This window comes from Scyliorhinus canicula, chromosome 7 (genome assembly GCF_902713615.1).
Source record: "Scyliorhinus canicula chromosome 7, sScyCan1.1, whole genome shotgun sequence".
Taxonomy (NCBI): domain Eukaryota; kingdom Metazoa; phylum Chordata; class Chondrichthyes; order Carcharhiniformes; family Scyliorhinidae; genus Scyliorhinus; species Scyliorhinus canicula.
In genome coordinates this window covers 207844731-207866450 of record NC_052152.1, presented here as the reverse complement: position 1 = coordinate 207866450, position 21720 = coordinate 207844731, and the positions used below count along the sequence as shown (strand labels likewise).

The 21720-nt window shown below is 49.1% G+C and overlaps 2 protein-coding genes across 5 annotated transcripts in view; both read right to left on the bottom strand.

Annotated features, from left to right (window-relative positions):
• The window catches only part of LOC119969757 (tyrosine-protein kinase HCK-like), a 53783-nt gene extending 52718 nt beyond the window's left edge, over positions 1-1065 (bottom strand). The window contains exon 1 of one of the 4 annotated variants that reach the window (XM_038803802.1): positions 946-1065. In XM_038803802.1, the coding sequence (XP_038659730.1) occupies positions 946-977 (32 nt within the window). In that variant the 5' untranslated portion in view covers positions 978-1065. The remainder of the gene's footprint in view (positions 1-945) is intronic. The other 3 variants (XM_038803807.1, XM_038803804.1, XM_038803809.1) reach the window with 3 other exon arrangements.
• A 7137-nt stretch (positions 1066-8202) lies between these two features.
• LOC119969171 (MRG/MORF4L binding protein) overlaps positions 8203-21720 on the bottom strand; it is a 14940-nt gene continuing 1422 nt past the window's right edge. Inside the window, exons 2-5 of the mRNA XM_038802407.1 lie at positions 18240-18414; positions 14734-14815; positions 11759-11833; positions 8203-8918 (exon numbers count right to left, since the gene is read on the bottom strand). Of these exons, the coding sequence (XP_038658335.1) occupies positions 8746-8918; positions 11759-11833; positions 14734-14815; positions 18240-18414 (505 nt within the window). The 3' untranslated portion in view covers positions 8203-8745. The remainder of the gene's footprint in view (positions 8919-11758; positions 11834-14733; positions 14816-18239; positions 18415-21720) is intronic.

Below are 21720 nucleotides of genomic sequence, written 5' to 3'. Positions count from 1 at the left end.
GGGTACAGCGGGAGTGGGTACAGCGGGAGTGGGTACAGCGGGAGTGGGTACAGCGGGAGTGGGTACAGTGGGAGTGGGTACAGTGGGAGTGGGTACAGTGGGAGTGGGTACAGAGGGAGTGGGTACAGTGGGAGTGGGTACAGTGGGAGTGGGTACAGTGGGAGTGGGTACAGTGGGAGTGGGTACAGTGACAGTGGGTACAGAGGGAGTGGGTACAGTGGGAGTGGGTACAGTGGGAGTGGGTACAGTGGGAGTGGGTACAGTGGGAGTGGGTACAGCGGGAGTGGGTACAGCGGGAGTGGGTACAGTGGGAGTGGGTACAGCGGGAGTGGGTACAGTGGAGTGGGTACAGCGGGAGTGGGTACAGTGGGAGTGGGTACACAGTGAATAGTGGGCAGGGAAATACTCTCAATCTGAGTGGCTGCGTGTTTGTGAACATTCAGTCCTTAAACGCCACTCCCTCTCCGCCTCTGAACTGGCTGCCTTCTCCAAATCTCCTTGTTTCAAGGTTGTGTTTGGTTTGATATAGCGCCCTGCGGCCCCTGGGAGATTGCCATTGCAATAACGATCCAAATGCAAGCAGCATTTACACAAACTGGTTAGATCTTTCTGAAAGCAGATTTATCTTTGACATTATCCGTGAATGTCAAAATAGCTATGAAACTGAAATGGTTACTGGGAGTGGCCAAAGATTCATTCTTCAGCCACGGAGCTGATTAAACAAGACAATGAGATTGGAACAACATTCGGAATAAATAATTTTAACCAGTTAATTCCAGCTCCAAATGCAGTTCTGCAGAATGCTCCCAGTTTCACAAGTCTCTATCACCTCAGTAAGGAGTGGGGTCTTTGATTCCAGATCTGAAATGATCTCTACTGAACATTCTCGAGTCACTGCGCCAAACCAAACAGAATTTAAAGGATGGGGTATCACTGTAGACTCACTGTTGCCTTGCTCCCGAAGTGGGACCCTGCATAGTCCCAGATGTTCCTGCGAATAAGTGTCAGAAATAGCCCGACTCTTGGTGTTGAAACAGCTCACACATTCACATTCGAGTCATGACTGGAACTAAACCGATCTTATCAAGGTGCAGAAAGTGCAAAGTGCATTAGTGCTCGGTTTAGGCGGAAGAATGTGACAAATTTCAGAAGGTGTGGAAGCTAGCAGAAGCATCGGGTCCATTTTTTAATGAAATCTGGGACATGCTTTAACCCAGCAATGATACGACTGGTGGGCCATATCTCAAACAACGACATGCCAGACTACAGAAGGGAGATAGATCACTTGGTTGCACGGTGTATCGAAAACAACCTCTCTCTAAATGTTGGAAAGACCAAGGAACTGATCATCGACTTCAGAAAGCGTAGCACGACACATCTACATCAATGGCTTTGAAGTGGAGATGGTCGATAGCTTTAAGTTCCTGATGTCACCAACATCAATAGTCTGCCCTGGTCCACTCACATTGAAAGCCCAACAACGTCTCTACTTCCTACGCAAGCTAAAGAAATTTGGCATGTCTGCATCGACTCTAACAAACTTCTACAGATGTGCGATAGAGAGCATCCTATCCGGCTGCATCACAGCCTGGTATGGCAACTGCTCAGTCCAAGATCGCAAGAAACTGCAGTGTGTGGTGAACTCAGCCCAACGCATCACACAAGCTTGCCACCCCCACATTGATTCTGTCTACACCTCCCGCTGCCTTAGGAAGGCAGACAGCATTATCAGAGACCCCCCTCCTCCCCACCCAGGCTTTGCCTTCTGTTGCCAATCTGAATACTATAATAATATTGGTCTTTAGAGTCACCAATATGATACTGAGGCTTTTTATGATACGATGTTATGTCCCAACAGCATCGCCAATACTGTGGGTGTTTCTATTTCTCTTACTGAACCACAAGGCTTTCCCGTATATCGGTCAAATAACCACACACCCAGTTAGTCAGTTCAAGTTCAAAGATGGTTTATTTACACACAAGGGTTACTTCGACATGCAAGCACAATATACCACAAGTTAAACTACACCTATCAACTACAATAACCTACAGTTAACTTCAGATGACTGGCACTGTGCAAGTGGATAAGGCCTTTATCTTGATCACGTGGCTGGTTTGAAGAAGTGGCTCTGTCTCTGCTGGGCGCATCCGTCAGGTAGCGATCGTTGGTCTTGAACTTGGCTGTCTGGTCATTATGCTGCAGTTGGGCTGGCACAGGCCGGACTCAAAGGAGGCTGGCACAGACCGGGTCCAAAAGAGGCAGAACACATGGCTGTGTCCCCTTTTATCCCTCTGGGATTTTGCGCTCTTTGGGGCCATCCTTAACCTTGGACCCAATAATCGACAGGCTTCGATTACTGCCTTCGATTTCGGCCAATAAAGGGGCGGGTGCCTTGGTGGGTCCTTAGCGGTCATTGACCTTGGCAGTTAGGCTTTCTGAGTAAAGGGAGTGGCACCGATCAGTCTGTGGCTGTACCGGTTTCTTGATTGGAGTCCTAGTGTTCTGGGGAACGGGCCATTAAAATGCAAACGAGCGGGGGTTTCGATCAGGTCTAACTATCTGGGTTGCAAATTCACACAAGCTCTGTATCAGTCTGAGTCCTGGGTTGTCCACAATTCCCATGGTCCTTTGCAGATGGCCATCTCAGATGGCTACGCTTCTTCCAGATCCTTCCATCAAGCAGAAGATACAGGAGTCGGAAGACCTGCACATCCAGACATAGGAACAGCTTCTTCCCCACAGCTACTAGACTCCTCAACAACTCCCCCCTCAGACTGACCTGTTCTCTGTAAGAACACTATTCACGATGCCCTATGCTGCTCTTGCTCATGTATTTGCTTTGTTCGGCTCCTTGTTCCGCACTGTAATCAATCACTGCTTGTCGATGTACTATATTTGTCAATGTACTCTGTCGATTGTTCTTTTTGTCTCTTGTCTACGTACTGTGTACGTTCCCTTGGCCGCAGAAAAATACTTTTCACTGTACTTCGGTACATTTGACAATAAATCAATCAACCACCTAAAGCAAAGGTTCCCAACCACAGCACCGTGTACGGTGAAGGTCCCACAAACGTGCCGTAAAACTTTGGGCTTCCCACGCACACGCCGGCTGGGAATGGGCCGTACATACGCGGTTCGGAATTTTCAATGTTGGTCATACGCCTGGACCTAATCGATGTAAAAAAAATGAGAACTGCTGAGAACAACTGAGAATCAGGCAGGAAAAGTGGAGCATTTGAACAGAATAAAGTTGAAAAAGCAAACTCGGCTAGGGTTGGTCTTCAGTGAAAACTTGGCAAACTTCAAGCATCAGAAGTATTTATGAAGTATCATGGAAAATGCCTTGAAGAAGAGGTTTTGTTCAATCAGAATAATTTGTTGAATGCAGAATTAAAAAGCAAAACTAATGAACTGTAAGAACGTTGTTGTGAAAACTATGTGATTTCTGAATTTCAAAGCAAAATGGAAGAAATGAAGGAGGAGATGGAGGGTATGGAGGGTCGCAATTCAAAAGTTGTTCCTTTGAATAAAAACTTGTAGAATGCTGAGACAATTGAGCAAAGAGCTGATCCAAGTAATATTACTGACATATCAGTCAGTAATGGACAATAAGAAAACTAAAGTACTTGCAAAATTGGAAATTACGAATTGTCAACCAGATGTGCTGACATTGCAAAGTGATCTTTCTGAATCAATGACTGGAGACTCTGATTTAAAAATGCTTGTTGATGATACTACATACACAAGAGGGGCTTTTCACAGTAACTTCACTGCAGTGTAAATGTAAGCCTACTTGTGACAATAAAGATTATTATGTAATAGCTGGAAGAAAGTCAAGTTAACAGTTTGCCAAAAAATATTCAAACTCTACTCAGAACTGGACCAACATAGCTCGGAACTTGTGGAAAAAAGTAGAAGGCTCAGAACAAAGTACGAAACTTCAGAGAGAGGAAGTTATTGATATGGCTCAAATAGAATTGAAAAGAACTTGTTTGAAATAGGACTGGGAGGAACAAGAAGTTCACAAAAAGTTAAAAGAACAAACAAGGCAAGAGTACAGCACTACTTTTGAGTGAAGATAAGGAACATTTTACAACATTCTCAAATCAGCGAAGAGATTTTGACAAGAGGAGATGTTAACGTATAAAAATGACATTTTAACTGTGTTAAAAGCAAAATGTGAATTTACCAGATGTGAATTTGGAAAGTGGGCTTGAGAGTGGAACTATTTCTACAAGTGATGAACAGGACAATTGCCCTGCAGATTTAAATGAAATATTCTTTCGAGTTGAAAACTGGAAATCAGAAGAAAAGGAAACACAAGACATGAATATGACAGTGTATAGATTCTGTTGATGCTGTTAAAGTTATTGACTTTGTTTTGGTTCAATCAATAATTATATAATGAAATGTGCAATTGCAAAGCAAGAACATTGTATTGTACAATATAATATTGTGGTTAGATATTTATCGTGTTAAGTTTGCATAAAGTGGATGTAACACCATTGTAAGGAAATCTCCATGATTAAGAATATTTACTAGGGGCAGCACGGTAGCATGGTGGTTAGCATAAATGCTTCACAGCTCCAGGGTCCCAGGTTCGATTCCCAGCTGGGTCACTGTCTGTGTGGAGTCTGCACGTCCTCCCCGTGTGTGCGTGGGTTTCCTCCAGGTGCTCCGGTTTCCTCCCACAGTCCAAAGATGTGCGGGTTAGGTTGATTGGCCATGCTAAATTGCCCGTAGTGTCCTAATAAAAGTAAGGTTAAGGAGGGGGGGTTGTTGGGTTATGGGTATAGGGTGGATACGTGGGTTTGAGTAGGGTGATCATGGCTCGGCACAACATTGAGGGCCGAAGGGCCTGTTCTGTGCTGTACTGTTCTATGTTCTATGTACTTCTTTCAAAGGGGGAAGTGTAGGAAAACAAAAGTAGTTTTAAGGGATTTATATTTGTATGGGTAAACATTAGAAATTAGATATAGCTTTAGCTGGGTTTAATTTAATGTTTCTGGAAGGGACCTGTTGCTAGATTCATGCCGGACAAAGGTGTTTTGTATATGTGGGGGTTGGTTTCAATTCGAAATTGAATGCTGTTGTGCTTAGAGTGCGATGGCATGAAAAATAAATAAACCAAAAGGCATTGCTTACCAACAGGAGGCCACTTTAGAGAGAGAGAAAGCTTTCATTTAGCACAGTGGGCTAAACAGCTGGCTTGTAATGCACAATGACAGCAGCGCGGGTTCAATTCCCGTACCGGCCTCCCCGAACAGACGCCGGAATGTGGCGACTAGGGGCTTTTCACAGTAACTTCATTGAAGCCTACTTGTGACAATAAGCGATTATTATTATTAACTGAAAGGAACAGCAGTTGGAGACAGGGGCCGGGATTCTCCCCTACCCGGCGGGGCGGGGGGTCCCAGCGTAGCGGAGTGGCGCCAACCACTCTGGCGTCGGGCCTCCCAATTCTCCGCACCTTTATGGGCTAGGCCCGCGCCGGAGTGGTTGGCGCCATGCCGACTGGCGGCAAAACCGGCGCCAACGGCCTTTGACGCCCGCTGACCCGGCTGGCCGAAAGGCCTTCGCCGGTTCGTGCATGCGCCAGTGCGTCAGCGGCCACTGACGTCACCACCGGCGCATGCGCGCTGGGGGATTCTCTTCCGCCTCCGCCATGGTGGAGGCCGTGGCGCCGGCGGAAGAAAAAGAGTGCCCCCACAGCACAGGTCCGCCCGCCGATCGGTGGGCCCCGATCGCGGGCCAGGCCACCGTGGGGGCACCCTCCGGGGTCCGATCGCCCCGCACCCCCCCCAGGACCCGGGGGCCCGCTCGCACCGCCAATCCTGTCGCCAGTCGAGGTGGTTGAAACCACGGCTGCGGGATTGGCTTGTCAGCGGCGGGACTTCGGCCCATCGCGGGCCGGAGAATCGCCACAGGGGGCATGCCGATCGGAGGGGCGTGATTCCCGCCCACTGCCAATTCCCGGGTGGCGGAGAATTCCGGCCACGGCGGGGGCGGGATTTACGCTGGCCCTGGGCGATTCTCCGACCCTGCGGGGGGGGGGGGGGGTGTCAGAGAATTCCGCCCCTGGATAGCGATAAAGCAGCTCTAATAGCTCTGTTCAAAGCAGGAAAAGTTGTACAATGGGAGTAATATGCAAGAAAGCAAGTTCCAGAGGAACTAAAGGACGTTTGGTTCTAGAAACCTGAAAATAGAAGAGGATACTATTCATGGGAATCCCAGACATGCCGAGAAGGATTCGACTGGTGAGAAAATAGGTTTCTAAAATAATCCTAAAGTTTGGAATGTCTTACTGCAGACTGCAAAACAAATTTTAAAGTAATTGTGAAGACAGTATTGGCTGGATATCAGAGTTTGAGTAACAGTGGAAGTGAGCCAAGACAAATAAATCCTAAAGGGGTTAGTGTGAAATCCTGGACTGGATTCACTATTAAAAGTGGAGCGGAAACTTTGTTTAAAACGTCACACACTTGTGCGCGCGTGCACACACACACACACACACGTTCGAGAGATTGTCAACAGCTGTTTCCTCGAACTGAATACCCACAATGACTAACTTGTGACCTGCTGCTATTTCACCCTCATATGACAGAGTGCCTGAAAGCGTCACAAGGTTACTTTGGATAACAAAATCTGTTTTCTCATTTGGATCTCACTCAACCTGAAGTCCCATTGCAGCTTTGATGCAGCACCTCTCTGGCAATGTTACTCAATGCCCCTTAACAAGGTTTACATTCCTCCCCCACACAATACAATACAACATTTGCCAAAGTGATTACACCTGTAAGAAATGGGCTCATATTAGTTTATTTAATATTGATTCTGTTTTTTTTCCTGCTCCATTCACTGTTGGGAGGGTTTTGTATCCCCGTTTCATCCCCAGTGAAACGTTTGTGGGAAATTAAAAGATTGCCAGATGGAGACGTGAATGGATAAGAATTTGGGTACAAGCTTTCTATGTTCAAGGTGTTTGGGAGGATTTACCACATTAAAGATGCACCTAAATTCAACTGGTTGTTATCTTAATAATAATGCTCTTCCAAGGAGACATTTGCGCAAGGTAAGTGACAACTCCCCCGCAGCAGCATCTTGTACTTTCGTAAGTGTCTTTAAGTGAATGGTGTGATTGACAGCGGAGTGGAGATAAAACCTTGGGAAGTCTTCTTAAAACAAACTCAGTAAGTGAATCATGCAGTGAGGTAAGCCGTTGATAACATGAATGCTTTTCAAGTATCTAGCGTTAAAGAAATGTACAAGAGTGGTTTTAGCACAGGTACTTCAGAATGTAATGTTTAACTGGCCAATCGAACACGGGGCTCAAAGCCTAAGACACAGTGAATTCTTCAATCTTGTGTGTACGTGAGACAATAGGAAATAATTATTTTTAAAAATAAATTTAGAGTATCCAATTATTATTTTTCCAACTAAGGGACAATTTAGCCTGGCCAATCCACCTACCCTGCACATCTTTGGGTTGCGGGAGTGAAACCCACGCAGATATGGGGAGAATGTGCAAACTGCACACAGACAATGACCCAGAGCCGGGATTCGAACCCGGGTCCTCAGCGCCGTAGGCAGCAGTGCTACCCCACTGCGCCACCGAGCTGCTCTGGAATGTGTAATTATTAAGAATATTATCATTAAATAATGGAACACAGGAGACCAATCTGCCCATCAAGCCTACTCAGTGGGAATAAAGTTGCTCTAATCTTAACTCTCCTGAAAGTCAATAAATGGGTACGGTGGATTGGTAACACTAAATTGCCCCGTAGTGTGCAAACATTTGGTGGGGTTGCTGGGTTACAGGGATAGGGTGGACGTGTGGGCTTAGGTAGGGTACTCTTTCAGGGGCCAGTGTAGACTTGATGGGCCGAATGGCCTCCTTCTGCACTGTAAATTCTATGATTCGACGATGGGGACCAGAGTATCATGTATTCGCTGGGACAATGACATAGTGACTTTTAAATTGAAACTGGGCCTTATGTCAAAATAAACCAGTCTGAAATATTTTCCTCAAAGGGGCCATCAGCTCCAGACTGAAACACTTACCAAACGTAATCGCCAGGCACCGAATTATGTAAATCAGGTTGAACATTTCTCTGATTCAATGCAATACACACATTCAGCACCCAATCCTGTCCAAGCTGCACACAATATCGGGCTTGTCAAATTCACATCAACAGTGCAAAAACATTTTCAACCTGGTTTTAATGCGAAACGCTTTGAAAAATGGATCCACAAATATAACATAAGTTGGAATCATGAATGAACACAATAAAGTTAAAATGGAAGACTGCACCCCGTAAGAGTCCATCCCACAGCTTTGAAAATTCTGGGAAAAGGGGTAAAACAGTTCACGACAAGTTAATTCCTGGTCCGACATTGCAGCCGTTGGGAAAGGAATTCGTAAACGGAATTAGAAGGTCACTCGGCGCATCCTGTTAACATCACTTTGCTGTACCTGAAGAATCAAATCAAGAGGATGATGAGAGGTGACTGTTCTTGGGCTGAGGGCAGTTCAGACTGTGATCTTTATGCACTCACTTTGCAACAGTTTGAATGAACAGCTGGCCAGCTACACACCAGCATTTTACAACTGTTTTGCAGTTGTTACCACCCAGTTGCAAAGAGTTGCTCTCCTCACACACTCCACAGATTCCCAACGTGCCAATTTATCCACAAACTGGCAGCGGCCCCTCCTCCACAATTGGTCGAGATGCTGATCGGCACCACTAGACCCGCCGGCGTTTGGCTCCGCTGGGGCTGGAGGGGTTGCTATTCACGCTCAGCAGGTTGGCAGTGGCTCGGTTCCTTTTCCTCTTGTCAATCACCTCTTTTGTCGCAGCCTCACCGGCCACCAGCACTTTCTCCTTCACCACCGGCTTCTCGACCACCTTTACGTTACCTGGAGATGTAAAGTTAAAATGGAACTCAAACATGGGCAACCCAGACACTGGCAGCAAGTCTGTACGGGGGGCGGGGGGAAAGAGTGGGAAGTGTTTTACTGTAAACAGTGGCATTCATTTTACTGAAAGCAAAGCCTGGTGCCACCAAATCACAATTTATCCATTTATTAATCTGGATTCTTAATTATTTTTAACCAGTTGCGTTTGTGCTTCAAGGAACATGTAGGAACAGAAGTAGGACATTCAGCCCATCGAGTCTGCTCCGCTGTTCAATGACTGGTATGATCACCCTCAACTCCACTTTCCCATCTGATCCCCACAATCTTTGATTCCCTGATTGATAAAAAAAACTCTTCGCATTCTACTAAAGTACATTAGAAGCTGATTGAAGACAGTTCCAACCAAATTAAAATGATTTCTCATTTGCTGACTGTCTGAATGATTATGCACCCAGATTAATAACTGTCCAACACGGGTTGGTGCTCTTCACTCCGTGTTGCAGCTCAGGCTGGAGGTCCCACTCCAGAGATTTGAGCACATAAACCAGGCCGGCACTCCAAGGGAGTACCGAGGAAGCACCACGCTGTCAGAGGGTCAGTACTGAGGGAATGCCGCACTGTCAGAGGGTCAGTACTGAGGGAGTGCTGCACTGTCAGAGGGTCAGTACTGAGGGAATGCTGCACTGTCAGAGGGTCAGTACTGAGGGAATGCTGCACTGTCAGAGGGTCAGTACTGAGGGAGTGCTGCACTGTCAGAGGGTCAGTACTGAGGGAGTGCCGCACTGTCAGAGGGTCAGTACTGAGGGAGTGCCGCACTGTCAGAGGGTCAGTACTGAGGGAGTGCCGCACTGTCAGAGGGTCAGTACTGAGGGAGTGCCGCACTGTCAGAGGGTCAGTACAGAGGGAGTGCCGCACTGTCAGAGGGTCAGTACTGAGGGAGTGCTGCACTGTCAGAGGGTCAGTACTGAGGGAGAGCCGCACTGTCAGAGGGTCAGTACTGAGGGAGCGCTGCACTGTCAGAGGGTCAGTACTGAGGGAGTGCCGCACTGTCAGAGGGTCAGTACTGAGGGAGTGCCGCACTGTCAGAGGGTCAGTACTGAGGGAGTGCCGCACTGTCAGATGGTCAGTAATGAGGGAGTTCCGCAATGTAAGAGGGTCAGTACTGAGGGAGTGCCGCACTGTCAGAGGGTCAGTACTGAGGGTGTGCTGCACTGTCAGAGGGTCAGTACTGAGGGAGTGCTGCACTGTCAGAGGGTCAGTCCTGAGGGAGTGCTGCACTGTTAGAGGGTCAGTACTGAGGGGGTGCTGCACTGTCAGAGGGTCAGTACTGAGGGAGTGCTGCACTGTCAGAGGGTCAGTACTGAGGGAGTGCCGCACTGTCAGAGGGTCAGTGCTGAGGGAGTGCTGCACTGTCAGAGGGTCAGTACTGAGGGAGCGCCGCACTGTCAGAGGGTAAGTACTGAGGGAGCGCTGCACTGTCAGAGGGCCAGTACTGAGGGAGTGCCGCACTGTCAGAGGGTCAGTACTAAGGGAGTGCTGCACTGTTAGAGGGTCAGTACTGAGGGAGTGCCGCACTGTCAGAGGGTCAGTACTGAGGGAGCGCTGCACTGTCAGAGGGTCAGTACTGAGGGAGTGCTGCATTGTCAGAGGGTCAGTACTGAGGGAGTGCCGCACTGTCAGAGGGTCAGTACTGAGGGAGTGCTGCACTGTCAGAGGGTCAGTACTGAGGGAGTGCCGCACTGTCAGAGGGTCAGTACTGAGGGAGTGCCGCACTGTCAGATGGTCAGTAATGAGGGAGTGCCGCACTGTCAGAGGGTCAGTACTGAGGGAGTGCCGCACTGTCAGAGGGTCAGTACTGAGGGAGTGCCGCACTGTCAGATGGTCAGTAATGAGGGAGTGCCGCACTGTCAGAGGGTCAGTACTGAGGGAGTGCCGCACTGTCAGAGGGTCAGTACTGAGGGAGTGCGGCACTGTTAGAAGGGTCAGTATTGAGGGAGTGCTGCACTGTCAGAGGGTCAGTACTGAGGGAGTGCTGCACTGTCAGAGGGTCAGTACTGAGGGAGTGCTGCATTGTCAGAGGGTCAGTACTGAGGGAGTGCTGCATTGTCAGAGGGTCAGTACTGAGGGAGTGCTGCATTGTCAGAGGGTCAGTACTGAGGGAGTGCTGCACTGTCAGAGGGTCAGTACTGAGGGAGTGCCGCACTGTCAGAGGGTCAGTGCAGAGGGAATGCTGCACTGTCAGAGGGTCAGTACTGAGGGAGTGCGGCACTGTCAGAGGGTCAGTACTGAGGGAGCCCTACACTGTCAGAGGGTCAGTACTGATGAATAATTTTAATTTGGTTGGAACTGTCTTCAATCAGCTTCTAATGGGCTTTAGTAGAATGGGAAGAATTTTTTTTACCAGTCAGGAAATCAAAGATTGTGGGGATCAGATGGGAAAGTGGAGTTGAGGGTGATCATACCAGTCATTGAATGGCGGACAGACTCGATGGGCTGAATGGCCTACTTCTGTTCCTACATTTTCCTTGAAGCACAAACGCTGGTCTGGGCTAATGGTTTAAGCAACCATATGAGAGGCATGGGACACTACAGGGTTCTCTTTTGGAATTGTTGACTACATCATTGCGCGCCCCCCCCCCCCCCCACCCCCCCCCCAACCCCCATGGACCTCACCCCTGGGAGAATGGCCTGTTTCGCCCTGGGTTCTAGTGCCTTTTAGCACTGAGCATGTCATGGTGACACATCAGACTTGGTAGCCCTGGGGAGAGAGGGCAGACCCTCGACCTAATCAACATGTCCCAAGTCTCTCCCCCCCTCCCCCCCGCACCCCAGGTACCCACCCTCTTCAGCCAGTGGTTGCTCCAGCAACTCCTCCTTGTGCTCCTCCTTCAGTTCCTCCTCCGCTCCGCTCTTCCCTGTGAAGATGATAAAAGTATTACACATTCAGCTCTCAAAGCAGGATGGAGCAGTGGGTTAGCCCTGCTGCCTCACGGTGCCGAGGTCCCAGGTTCGATCCTGGCTCTGGGTCACTGTCTGTGTGGAGTTTGCACATTGTCCCCGTGTTTGTGTGGGTATCACCCCCACAACTCAAAGATGTGCAGGGTAGGTGGATTGGCCACACTAAACTGCCCCTTAATTGGAAAAAATGAATTGGGTACACTAAATTTAGAAAAAAAACCTCTCAAAGCACATTGAGGAAGTGGAACCAGATCCTGCACCAGAGAGTGACTATTAACCAACCCCCCCCCCCCCCCCCCCCCCCCGCACCAGACAGTCACCACTAACCCCTCCAAGACCAGAATGACCACTAACCCCCCGCACACCAGGGAGTGACCACTAACCCCCCCAGACCAGTGACCACTAACCCACCCAGACCATGGTGACACATCAGACTTGGTAGCCCTGGGGAGAGAGGGCAGACCCTCGACCCAGACCCTTGACCTAATCAACATGTCCCTAATGAGTGACCATTAACCCCCACACTCGGGAGTGAGAATTAATCCTCCCAAAGCATGGAGTGAGTATTAATGCTCCCACATGCTGGAGTGAGCATTAATCCTCCCATGCTATGGAGTGAGCATTAAATTCACACATGAGCGTTAATCCTCCCACGTCATGGAGTGAACATTAATCCTCCCACAGCGGGTAATGAACATTAAACCTCCCACAGCGGGGAGTGAGCATTAATCCTCCCACAGCGGGTAATGAACATTAAACCTCCCACAGCGGGGAGTGAGCATTAATCCTCCCACAGCGGGGAGTGAGCATTAATCCTCCCACAGCGGGGAGTGAGCATTAATCCTCCCACACCGGGGAGTGAGCATTAATCCTCCCACACCAGGGAGTGAGCATTAATCCTCCCACACCTGGGAGTGAGCATTAATCCTCCCACACCAGGGAGTGAGCATTAATCCTCCCACACTGGGGAGTGAGCATTAATCCTCCCACACCGGGGAGTGAGCATTAATCCTCCCACAGCGGGGAGTGAGCATTAATCCTCCCACAGCGGGGAGTGAGCATTAATCCTCCCACACCGGGGAGTGAGCATTAATCCTCCCACACCGGGGAGTGAGCATTAATCCTCCCACACCAGGGAGTGAGCATTAATCCTCCCACACCATGGAATGAGCATTAATCCTCCCACACTGGGGAGTGAGCATTAATCCTCCCACACCATGGAATGAGCATTAATCCTCCCACACCATGGAATGAGCATTAATCCTCCCACACTGGGGAGTGAGCATTAATCCTCCCACACCAGGGAGTGAGCATTAATCCTCCCATACCATGGAATGAGCATTAATCCTCCCACACTGGGGAGTGAGCATTAATCCTGCCACACCATGGAGTGAGCATTAATCCTCCCACACTAGGGAGTGAACATTAATCCTCCCACACTGGGGAGTGAGCATTAATCCTCCCACACCGGCGGTGAGCATTAATCCTCCCACACTGGGGAGTGAGCATTAATCCTCCCACACCAGGGAGTGAGCATTAATCCTCCCACACCGGGGAGTGAGCATTAATTGTACCACACCATGGAGTGAGCATTAATCCTCCCACACTGGGGAGCATTAATCCTCCCACACTGGGGAGTGAGCATTAATCCTTCCACTCCATGGAGTGAGCATTAATCCTCCCACACAGTGGAGTGAGCATTAATCCTCCCACACCGGGGAGTGAGCATTAATCCTCCCACACTGGGGAGTGAGCATTAATCCTTCTTCTCCATGGAGTGAGCATTAATCCTCCCAAACCGGGGAGTCAGCAGTCCCATAGAGTGAGTGGAATTTGTTGAACAAGAATCGCAAGGCAGTTGATGACCATCGGAGCCCTCTACAGGAATAACTGAGAATAAAGAAATTGGAAAATGTAAAAATTTAAAATAAAACTATTAAACAAAACGAAACTGTTTTAAAAAGGCAATAGTGGGACTCTGGCATTGACTTGGAGGACACACACTGTGATCACACCCTACAGTCCAGCACGATATTCAGTCACCACAGAGACCCACCCTCCACCCCTCCTGTGGAGGATTGTGACTGAGGCAGATTAGAATGGGAACATCAGAAAGTGATACCAGTCTGGGAGGGTAATGCCACTCACTCAGAATGGCTAACCGCTCCCGCTCACGGGAGGGTAACTGCGCTCGCTCACGGGAGGGTAACGCTGCTCGCTCACGGGAGGGTAACCGTGCTCGCCCACGGGAGGGTAACCGTGCTCGCCCACGGGAGGGTAACGCTGCTCGCCCACGGGAGGGTAACCGCGCTCGCCCACGGGAGGGTAACCGCGCTCGCTCACGGGAGGGTAACCGCGCTCGCTCACGGGAGGGTAACCGCGCTCGCTCACGGGAGGGTAACCGCGCTCGCTCACGGGAGGGTAACCGCGCTCGCTCACGGGAGGGTAACCGCGCTCGCTCACGGGAGGGTAACCGCGCTCGCTCACGGGAGGGTAACCGCGCTCGCTCACGGGAGGGTAACCGCGCTCGCTCACGGGAGGGTAACTGCGCTCGCTCACGGGAGGGTAACTGCGCTCGCTCACGGGAGGGTAACAGCGCTCGCTCACGGGAGGGTAACTGCGCTCAATCACAGGAGGCTAACCACGCTCGCTCACGGGAGGGTAACCGCGCTCGCTCACGGGAGGGTAACGCTGCTCGCTCACGGGAGGGTAACCGCACTCGCTCACGGGAGGGTAACCGCACTCGCTCACGGGAGGGTAACGCTGCTCATTCACGGGAGGGTAACGCTGCTCATTCACGGGAGGGTAACGCTGCTCATTCACGGGAGGGTAACCGCGCTCGCTCACGGGCCCATACCTTCTTTCACTTCATGTATAATGTCTTCGGGGAGCACAAAATTTCGCTCACCATTTGGGAACGGGAGGATTTCAGACTCGTGCTAAAAACATTAGATAACAAAATAATCCGATATTAGAAAATAATAGTTATGATGTCTTTAACATGGAAAGATTTAGAAAATCGCTTTACAGAAACAAAAGATGCTCCAGTGCAGTCCTTGGGCTGTATTCCTACGTTAACACTGCTTCACAAATACAAATTGTTTTTGGCTACAGAAGACAAACAGCTTGGAGTAAAATGTCTCTTTTGAAAACCCCACATTCCCCTGGCTCCAACAGCAATTTGCATTAACCTGGGAATTTTAATGCAGTAACAAGTCTCGGAGAGAAATTCCCAACTGCGGAAAACGGTCAGTGAGGGTGAGCTAAAGGACAGGAAATGTTCTAGAAACTGGAGAATTTTGGGGAAGGTGTGCCTTCAGTCCCCTCAGCTGTAGAATCCTCTCCCTAACCACTAAGGAGGTAGTGATGGGCAAGCTAATGGGGCTAAAGGTAGACAAGTCTCCTGGCCCTGATGGAATGCATCCCAGAGTGCTAAAAGAGATGGATAGGGAAATTGCAAATTCACTAGTGATAATTTACCAAACTTCACTAGACTCTGGGGTGGTCCCGGTGGATTGGAAATTAGCAAACGTGACACCACTGTTTAAAAAAGGAGGTAGGCAGAAAGCGGGTAATTATAGGCCAGTGAGCTTAACTTCGGTAGTAGGGAAAATGCTGGAATCTATCATCAAGGACGAAATAGCGAGGCATCTGGATAGAAATTGTCCCATTGGGCAGACACAGCATGGGTTCATAAAGGGCAGGTCGTGCCTAGCTAATTTAGTGGAATTTTTTGAGGACATTACCAGTGCAGTAGATAATGGGGAGCCAATGGATGTGGTATATCTGGATTTCCAGAAAGCCTTTGACAAGGTGCCACACAAAAGGTTGCTGCATAAAGATGCATGGCATTAAGGGTAAAGTAGTAGCATGGATAGAGGATTGGTTAATTAATAGAAAGCAAGAGTGGGGATTAATGGGTGTTTCCCTGGTTGGCAATCAGTAGCTAGTGGTTTCCCTCAGGGATCAGTGTTGGGCCCACAATTGTTCACAATTTACATTGATGATTTGGAGTTGGGGACCAAGGGCAATGTGTCCAAGTTTGCAGACGAGACTAAGATGAGTGGTAAAGCAAAAAGTGCAGAGGATACTGGAAGTCTGCAGAGGGATTTGGATAGGTTAAGTGAATGGGCTAGGGTCTGGCAGATGGAATACAATGTTGACAAATGTGAGGTGATCCATTTTGGTAGGAATAACAGCAAACTGAATTATTATTCAAATGATAAAATATTAAAACATGTACTGTGCAGAGAGACCTGGATGTGTTAGTGCATGAGTCACAGAAAGTTGGTTTACAGGTGCAACAGGTGATTAAGGCGGCAAATGGAATTTTGTCCTTCATTGCTAGAGGGATGGAGTTTAAGACAAGGGAGGTTATGCTGCAATTGTATAAGGTGTTAGTGAGGCCACACCTGGAGTATTGTGTTCAGTTTTGTTCTCCTTGCCTGAGAAAGGACGTACTGGCGCTGGAGGGTGTGCAGAGGAGATTCATTAGGTTAATCCCAGAGCTGAAGGGGTTGGATTATGAGGCGAGGTTGAGTAGACTGGGACTGTACTCGTTGGAATTTAGAAGGATGAGGGGGGATCTTATAGAAACATTTAAAATTATGAAGGGAATAGATAGGATAGACGCGGGCAGGTTGTTTCCACTGGCAGGTGAAAGCAGAACTAGGGGGCATAGCCTCAAAATAAGGGGAAGTAGATTTAGGACTGAGTTTAGGAGGAACTTCTTCACCCAAAGGGTTGTGAATCTATGGAATTCCTTGCCCAGTGAAGCAGTAGAGGTTTCTTCATTAAATGTTTTTAAGATAAAGATAGATAGTTTTTTGAAGAATAAAGGGATTAAGGGTTATGGTGTTCGGGCCGGAAAGTGGAGCCGAGTCCACAAAAGATCAGCCATGATCTTATTGAATGGCGGAGCAGGCTCGAGGGGCCAGATGGCCTACTCCTGCTCTTAGTTCTTATGTTCTGACCCCAACCCCCTGTAAGACGCTCCTTAAATACTATCTCTTTGACAAAGATTTGGGCACTGGTTCTAATATCTCCTTATGTGACTCAATGTCAATGTTTGCTCACTTGTCCAATGAAGCACGGTGCGTCGCACAAACGGAGAGACAGACAGCGAGCGGTGACCAATCAACCTGATTAAGGTAATAACATTTCCAAGATATACCTGCAAGTTGTTCCTTCTTTTCCCTCTTATGTTTTGTTAATTGATTGTGGGCATTACTGGTAAGGGCAGCATTTACTGCCAGAGAAGGTGGTGGTGAGCTGCCTTCTTGAACCGCTGCAGTCTATGTGGTGTAGGTACACCCACTGTGCTGTTAGGGAGGGAGTGGTGTTATGGAGAGGGCAGAGGACCTGGTCTCGATGGGGGTGCTGGGGGTAGGGGCAATCTTAATTACAAGGATTGTTTTGAATTCCATAGGTAATTCTTTTAAGAACTCAATTCTAGCCCCAGTCTCCCATCTCCAGCACTCTCGGGGTAATCACAGTACCGGAGGCACCGTTCTGTCACTAGGCACGGCACATGGCATTAGGAAGCAGTGGTGCAGTGACATTGTCACTGGATTAGTAATCCAGAAACCCAGTGTAAGGCTTTAGGGATCTGGGTTCAAATCCCACTACAGCTGATTGATGGCAAAATTTTTAATTTGGTTTTTAAAAAATGTGGAATTGACATTCGAACGATGATCACGAAATCACTGTCGATTGTCGCAAAAACCCACCTGGTTCCCTCGTGTCCTTTGTGGGAAGTGTGGTCTGGCCTTCAGGTGACTCGCGACCCACAGTGGTCCACTCTTAACTGCCCCCCTCCTGAAATAGCTGAGCGAGACACTCAGTTCAAGGGCAATTAGAGACGGGCAATAAATGCTGACCCCCGCGACGCCCACATCCCATAAATGAATAAAAAAGCATATTCCAGGGCACACGGTGGCACAGTGGTTAGCACTGCTGCATCATGGCGCCGAGATTCCAGATTCGACCCTGGCTCTGGGTCACTCTCCGTGTGGTGTTTGCACATTCTCCCCGTGTTTGTGTGGGTTTCACCCCCCACAACCCAAAGATGTGCAGGCTGGGAGGATTGGCCAAGCTAGATTGCCCCTTAATTGGAAAAAATGAATTGAGTACACAAAATGTTTTTTAAAAGCATATTATTTATCCAGGATAAGCACCGTCTGAATGAACCAAATGGCCGGTTTATGCTCTATTCCTGCAGAGCGATCTGCTCTGTGCGACACTGTGAAATATTGACCAGTACAAAATACACGGTGTTGGTGACCAGGTCAGTGCTACCATGTGGGCAGCGACCCTAAACCCATCAGGCCCCACTTGAAAAGTACATCGTCAGCAGCTCCATACCAGCGCCTGCATGTCATACATCACATTTAGATGTTCCCAAACGATTCTAGACGAGACTTGACGTCCAATATTCTGACTGAATTTGTCCCGGATACAGATCATGTGGAAGTGCCGATTCACTCCTGGAGTGAGAGAGAGAGAGAGAGAGAGAGAGAGTGAGAGATGAGAGAGACATCTGCAGTTACTCAGCAGTGGACAAAATGACTACCTAATCTCTATCTGTTTTTTTTTTTAGAACAGTACAGCACAGAACAGGCCCTTCGGCCCTCAATGTTGTGCCGAGCCATGATCACCCTACTCAAACCCACGTATCCACCTTATACCCATAACCCAACAACATCCCCCTTAACCTTACTTTTATTAGGACACTACGGGCAATTTAGCATGGCCAATCCACCTAACCCGCACATCTTTGGACTGTGGGAGGAAACCGGAGCACCCGGAGGAAACCCACGCACACAGGGGGAGGACGTGCAGACTCCACACAGACAGTGACCCAGCCGGGAATCGAACCTGGGACCCTGGAGCTGTGAAGCATTTATGCTAACCACCATGCTACCCTGCTGCCCTGCTGTTGTTATTGGTAGAGGGAGAAACATTAGCCCAGGAGAACGCATTTGCTCAACTCTGAACTGAGTCACGACATTGAGTTTATTTAATGCTGCAGTCCCAGTACCACACAGACTGGCAGCCGAGCAGACATTTTCTGTTTAGGGATTGAAGATAACTTTCTGACTCGGAGAGAATTGGGCAGCACGGTAGCTCAGGGCTAATCACTGGCTTTTAAAGCAGACCAAGGCAGGCCAGCAGCACGGTTCAATTCCTGTTCCAGCCTCCCCAAACAGGCGCCAGAATGTGGCAACTAGGGACTTTTCAGAGTAACTTCATTTGAAGCCTACTCATGACAATAAGCGATTTTCATTTCATTCATTTTTTTTTCAGTGGTTAGCAGAATTGCTTCACAGCTCCAGGGTCCCGGGTTCGATTCCCGGCTTGGGTCACTGTCTGTGCGGAGTCTGCACATTCTCCCCGTGTGTGGATGGGTTTCCTCCCACAGTCTAAAGATTTGCAGGTTAGGTGGATTGGCCATGATAAATTGCCCTTAGTGTCCAAAATTGCCCTTAGTGTTGGGTGGGGTTACTGGGTTATGGGGATAGGGTGAAGGTGTGGGCTTGGGTAGGGTGCTCTTTCCAAGAGCTGGTGCTGACTCGATGGGCCGAACGGCCTCCTTCTGCACTGTAAATTCTAAAAAAAACACGAGGCTGCCACTGAGAGGGTTCGCTGACAAACTCAGTTCTACATCATCGGTCTCAAACATAACACACACTGTCATTACACCACATGATGCATTGAATCAGATGACAGGAGCACGCTATTTGACCCCTCAAGCCTGCTTTGTTATTCAATAAGATCAGGAAGAATAATCAACTTCTCTCCCCTTTCCCGTCTGATTCCCATACCCCGATTCCAAAACACTATTGCGCTGTCTTGAATATATTCAACGACTGCGCATCAAAGCTCTCTGGCTTGGAGAATTCCAAAGATTGGTGCCGAGGTGGCGATGGTTGACAGCTTCAAATTCCTGGATGTGCACATCACCAACAATCTGTCCTGGTCCACCCACGTCAACGCTATGACCAAGAAAGCACAACAGGGCCTACAGTTCCTCAGGAAATTCGGCATGTCCACACTGACTCTTACCAACTTTTGCACCATAGAAAGCATCCTATCTGGCTGCATAACAGCCTGGTATGGCAACTGCTAGGCCCAAGACCGTAAGAAACTACAGAGTCGTGAACACAGCCCAGTCCATCACACAAACCCGCCTCCCATCCATTGTCTACACCTCCTGCATACGTTGATTGTGATTGATGATGTGATTGTGGGGATTCAGCGATGATAATGCCATTGAATGTCAAAAGGCGATGTTAGATCCTCTCTTGTAGGACGTGGTCATTGCCTGGCACCTGTGTGGCATGAATGTAACTTGCCACTTGTCAGCCCAAGGTTGAAAGTTGTCCGGGTTTTGCTGCATTTGGACAGAGACTGCTGAATCTGTACTGCTTTCTGAATTGTACTGACTGAAGATAATAATCTTTATCAGTGTCACAAATAGGTTTACATTAACACTGCAATTAAGTTACTGTGAAAAGCCCCTAGTTGCCACATTCCGGTGCCTGGCCCCCGCAGACACGGGGAGGATGTGCAGACTCTACGCAGACGGTGACCCACGCCGGGAATTGTCCTGCAAGCAAAGTACTGTGGATGCTGGAATCTAAAACAATAAAATAGCACGGTAGCACAGTGGTTAGCACTATGGCTTCACAGCACCAGGGATCGATTCCCGCTTAGGTCACTGCCTGTGCGGAGTCTGCACGTTCTCCCCGTGTCTGCGTGGGTTTCCTCCGGGTGCTCCAGTTTCCTCCCACAGTCCCGAAAGATGTGCTGTTAGGTGAATTGGACATTCTGAATTCTCCCTCCGTGTACCCGAACAGGCGCCAGAGTGTGGCGACGAGGGGATTTTCACAGTAACTTCATTGCAGTGTTAATGTAATTAGGGGCAGCACGGTAGCATGGTGGTTAGCATAAATGCTTCACAGCTCCAGGGTCCCAGGTTCGATTCCCGGCTGGGTCACTGTCTGTGTGGAGTCTGCACGTCCTCCCCCTGTGTGCGTGGGTTTCCTCCGGGTGCTCCGGTTTCCTCCCACAGTCCAAAGATGTGCGGGTTAGGTGGATTGGCCATGCTAAATTGCCCGTAGTGTCCTAATAAAAAAGTAAGGTTAAGGGGGGGTTGTTGAGGGCAGCATGTGGCGCAGTGGTTAGCACTGGGACTGCGGCGCTGAGGACCCGGGTTCGAATCCCGGCCCTGGGTCACTGTCCGTGTGGAGTTTGCCCATTCTCCCCATGTCTGCGTGGGTTTCACCCCCACAACCCAAAGATGTGCAGGTTAGGTGGATTGGCCACGCTAAATTGCCACTTAATTGGAAAGAAATAATTGGCTACTCTAAATTTATAAAAAAAAAAGGGGGGGTTGTTGGGTTACGGGTGTGGGGTGGATACGTAGGTTTGAGTAGGGTGATCATTGCTCGGCACAACATCGAGGGCCGAAGGGCCTGTTCTGTGCTGTACTGTTCTATGTTCTAATGTAAACCTACTTCTGACAATAATAAAGATTATTATTATTAAAATATCTCACAATCTCAGTGGGTCTGCGAGCCTCTGTGGAGCTAGGAGAGCGGAGACTCCTGTGGGGGGGGGGGGGGGGGGGTTGGGGTGTGGGGGGGGGGGGGTTCTGTGTGTGGGGGGGGGGGTTCTGTGTGTGGGGGGGGGGGGGGTTCTGTGTGTGGGGGGGGGTTCTGTGTGTGGGGGGGGGGGGGGTTCTGTGTGTGGGGGGGGGTTCTGTGTGGGGGGGGGGTTCTGTGTGGGGGGGGGGTTCTCGTGTGGGGGGGGGTTCTGTGTGGGGGGGGGTTCTGTGTGGGGG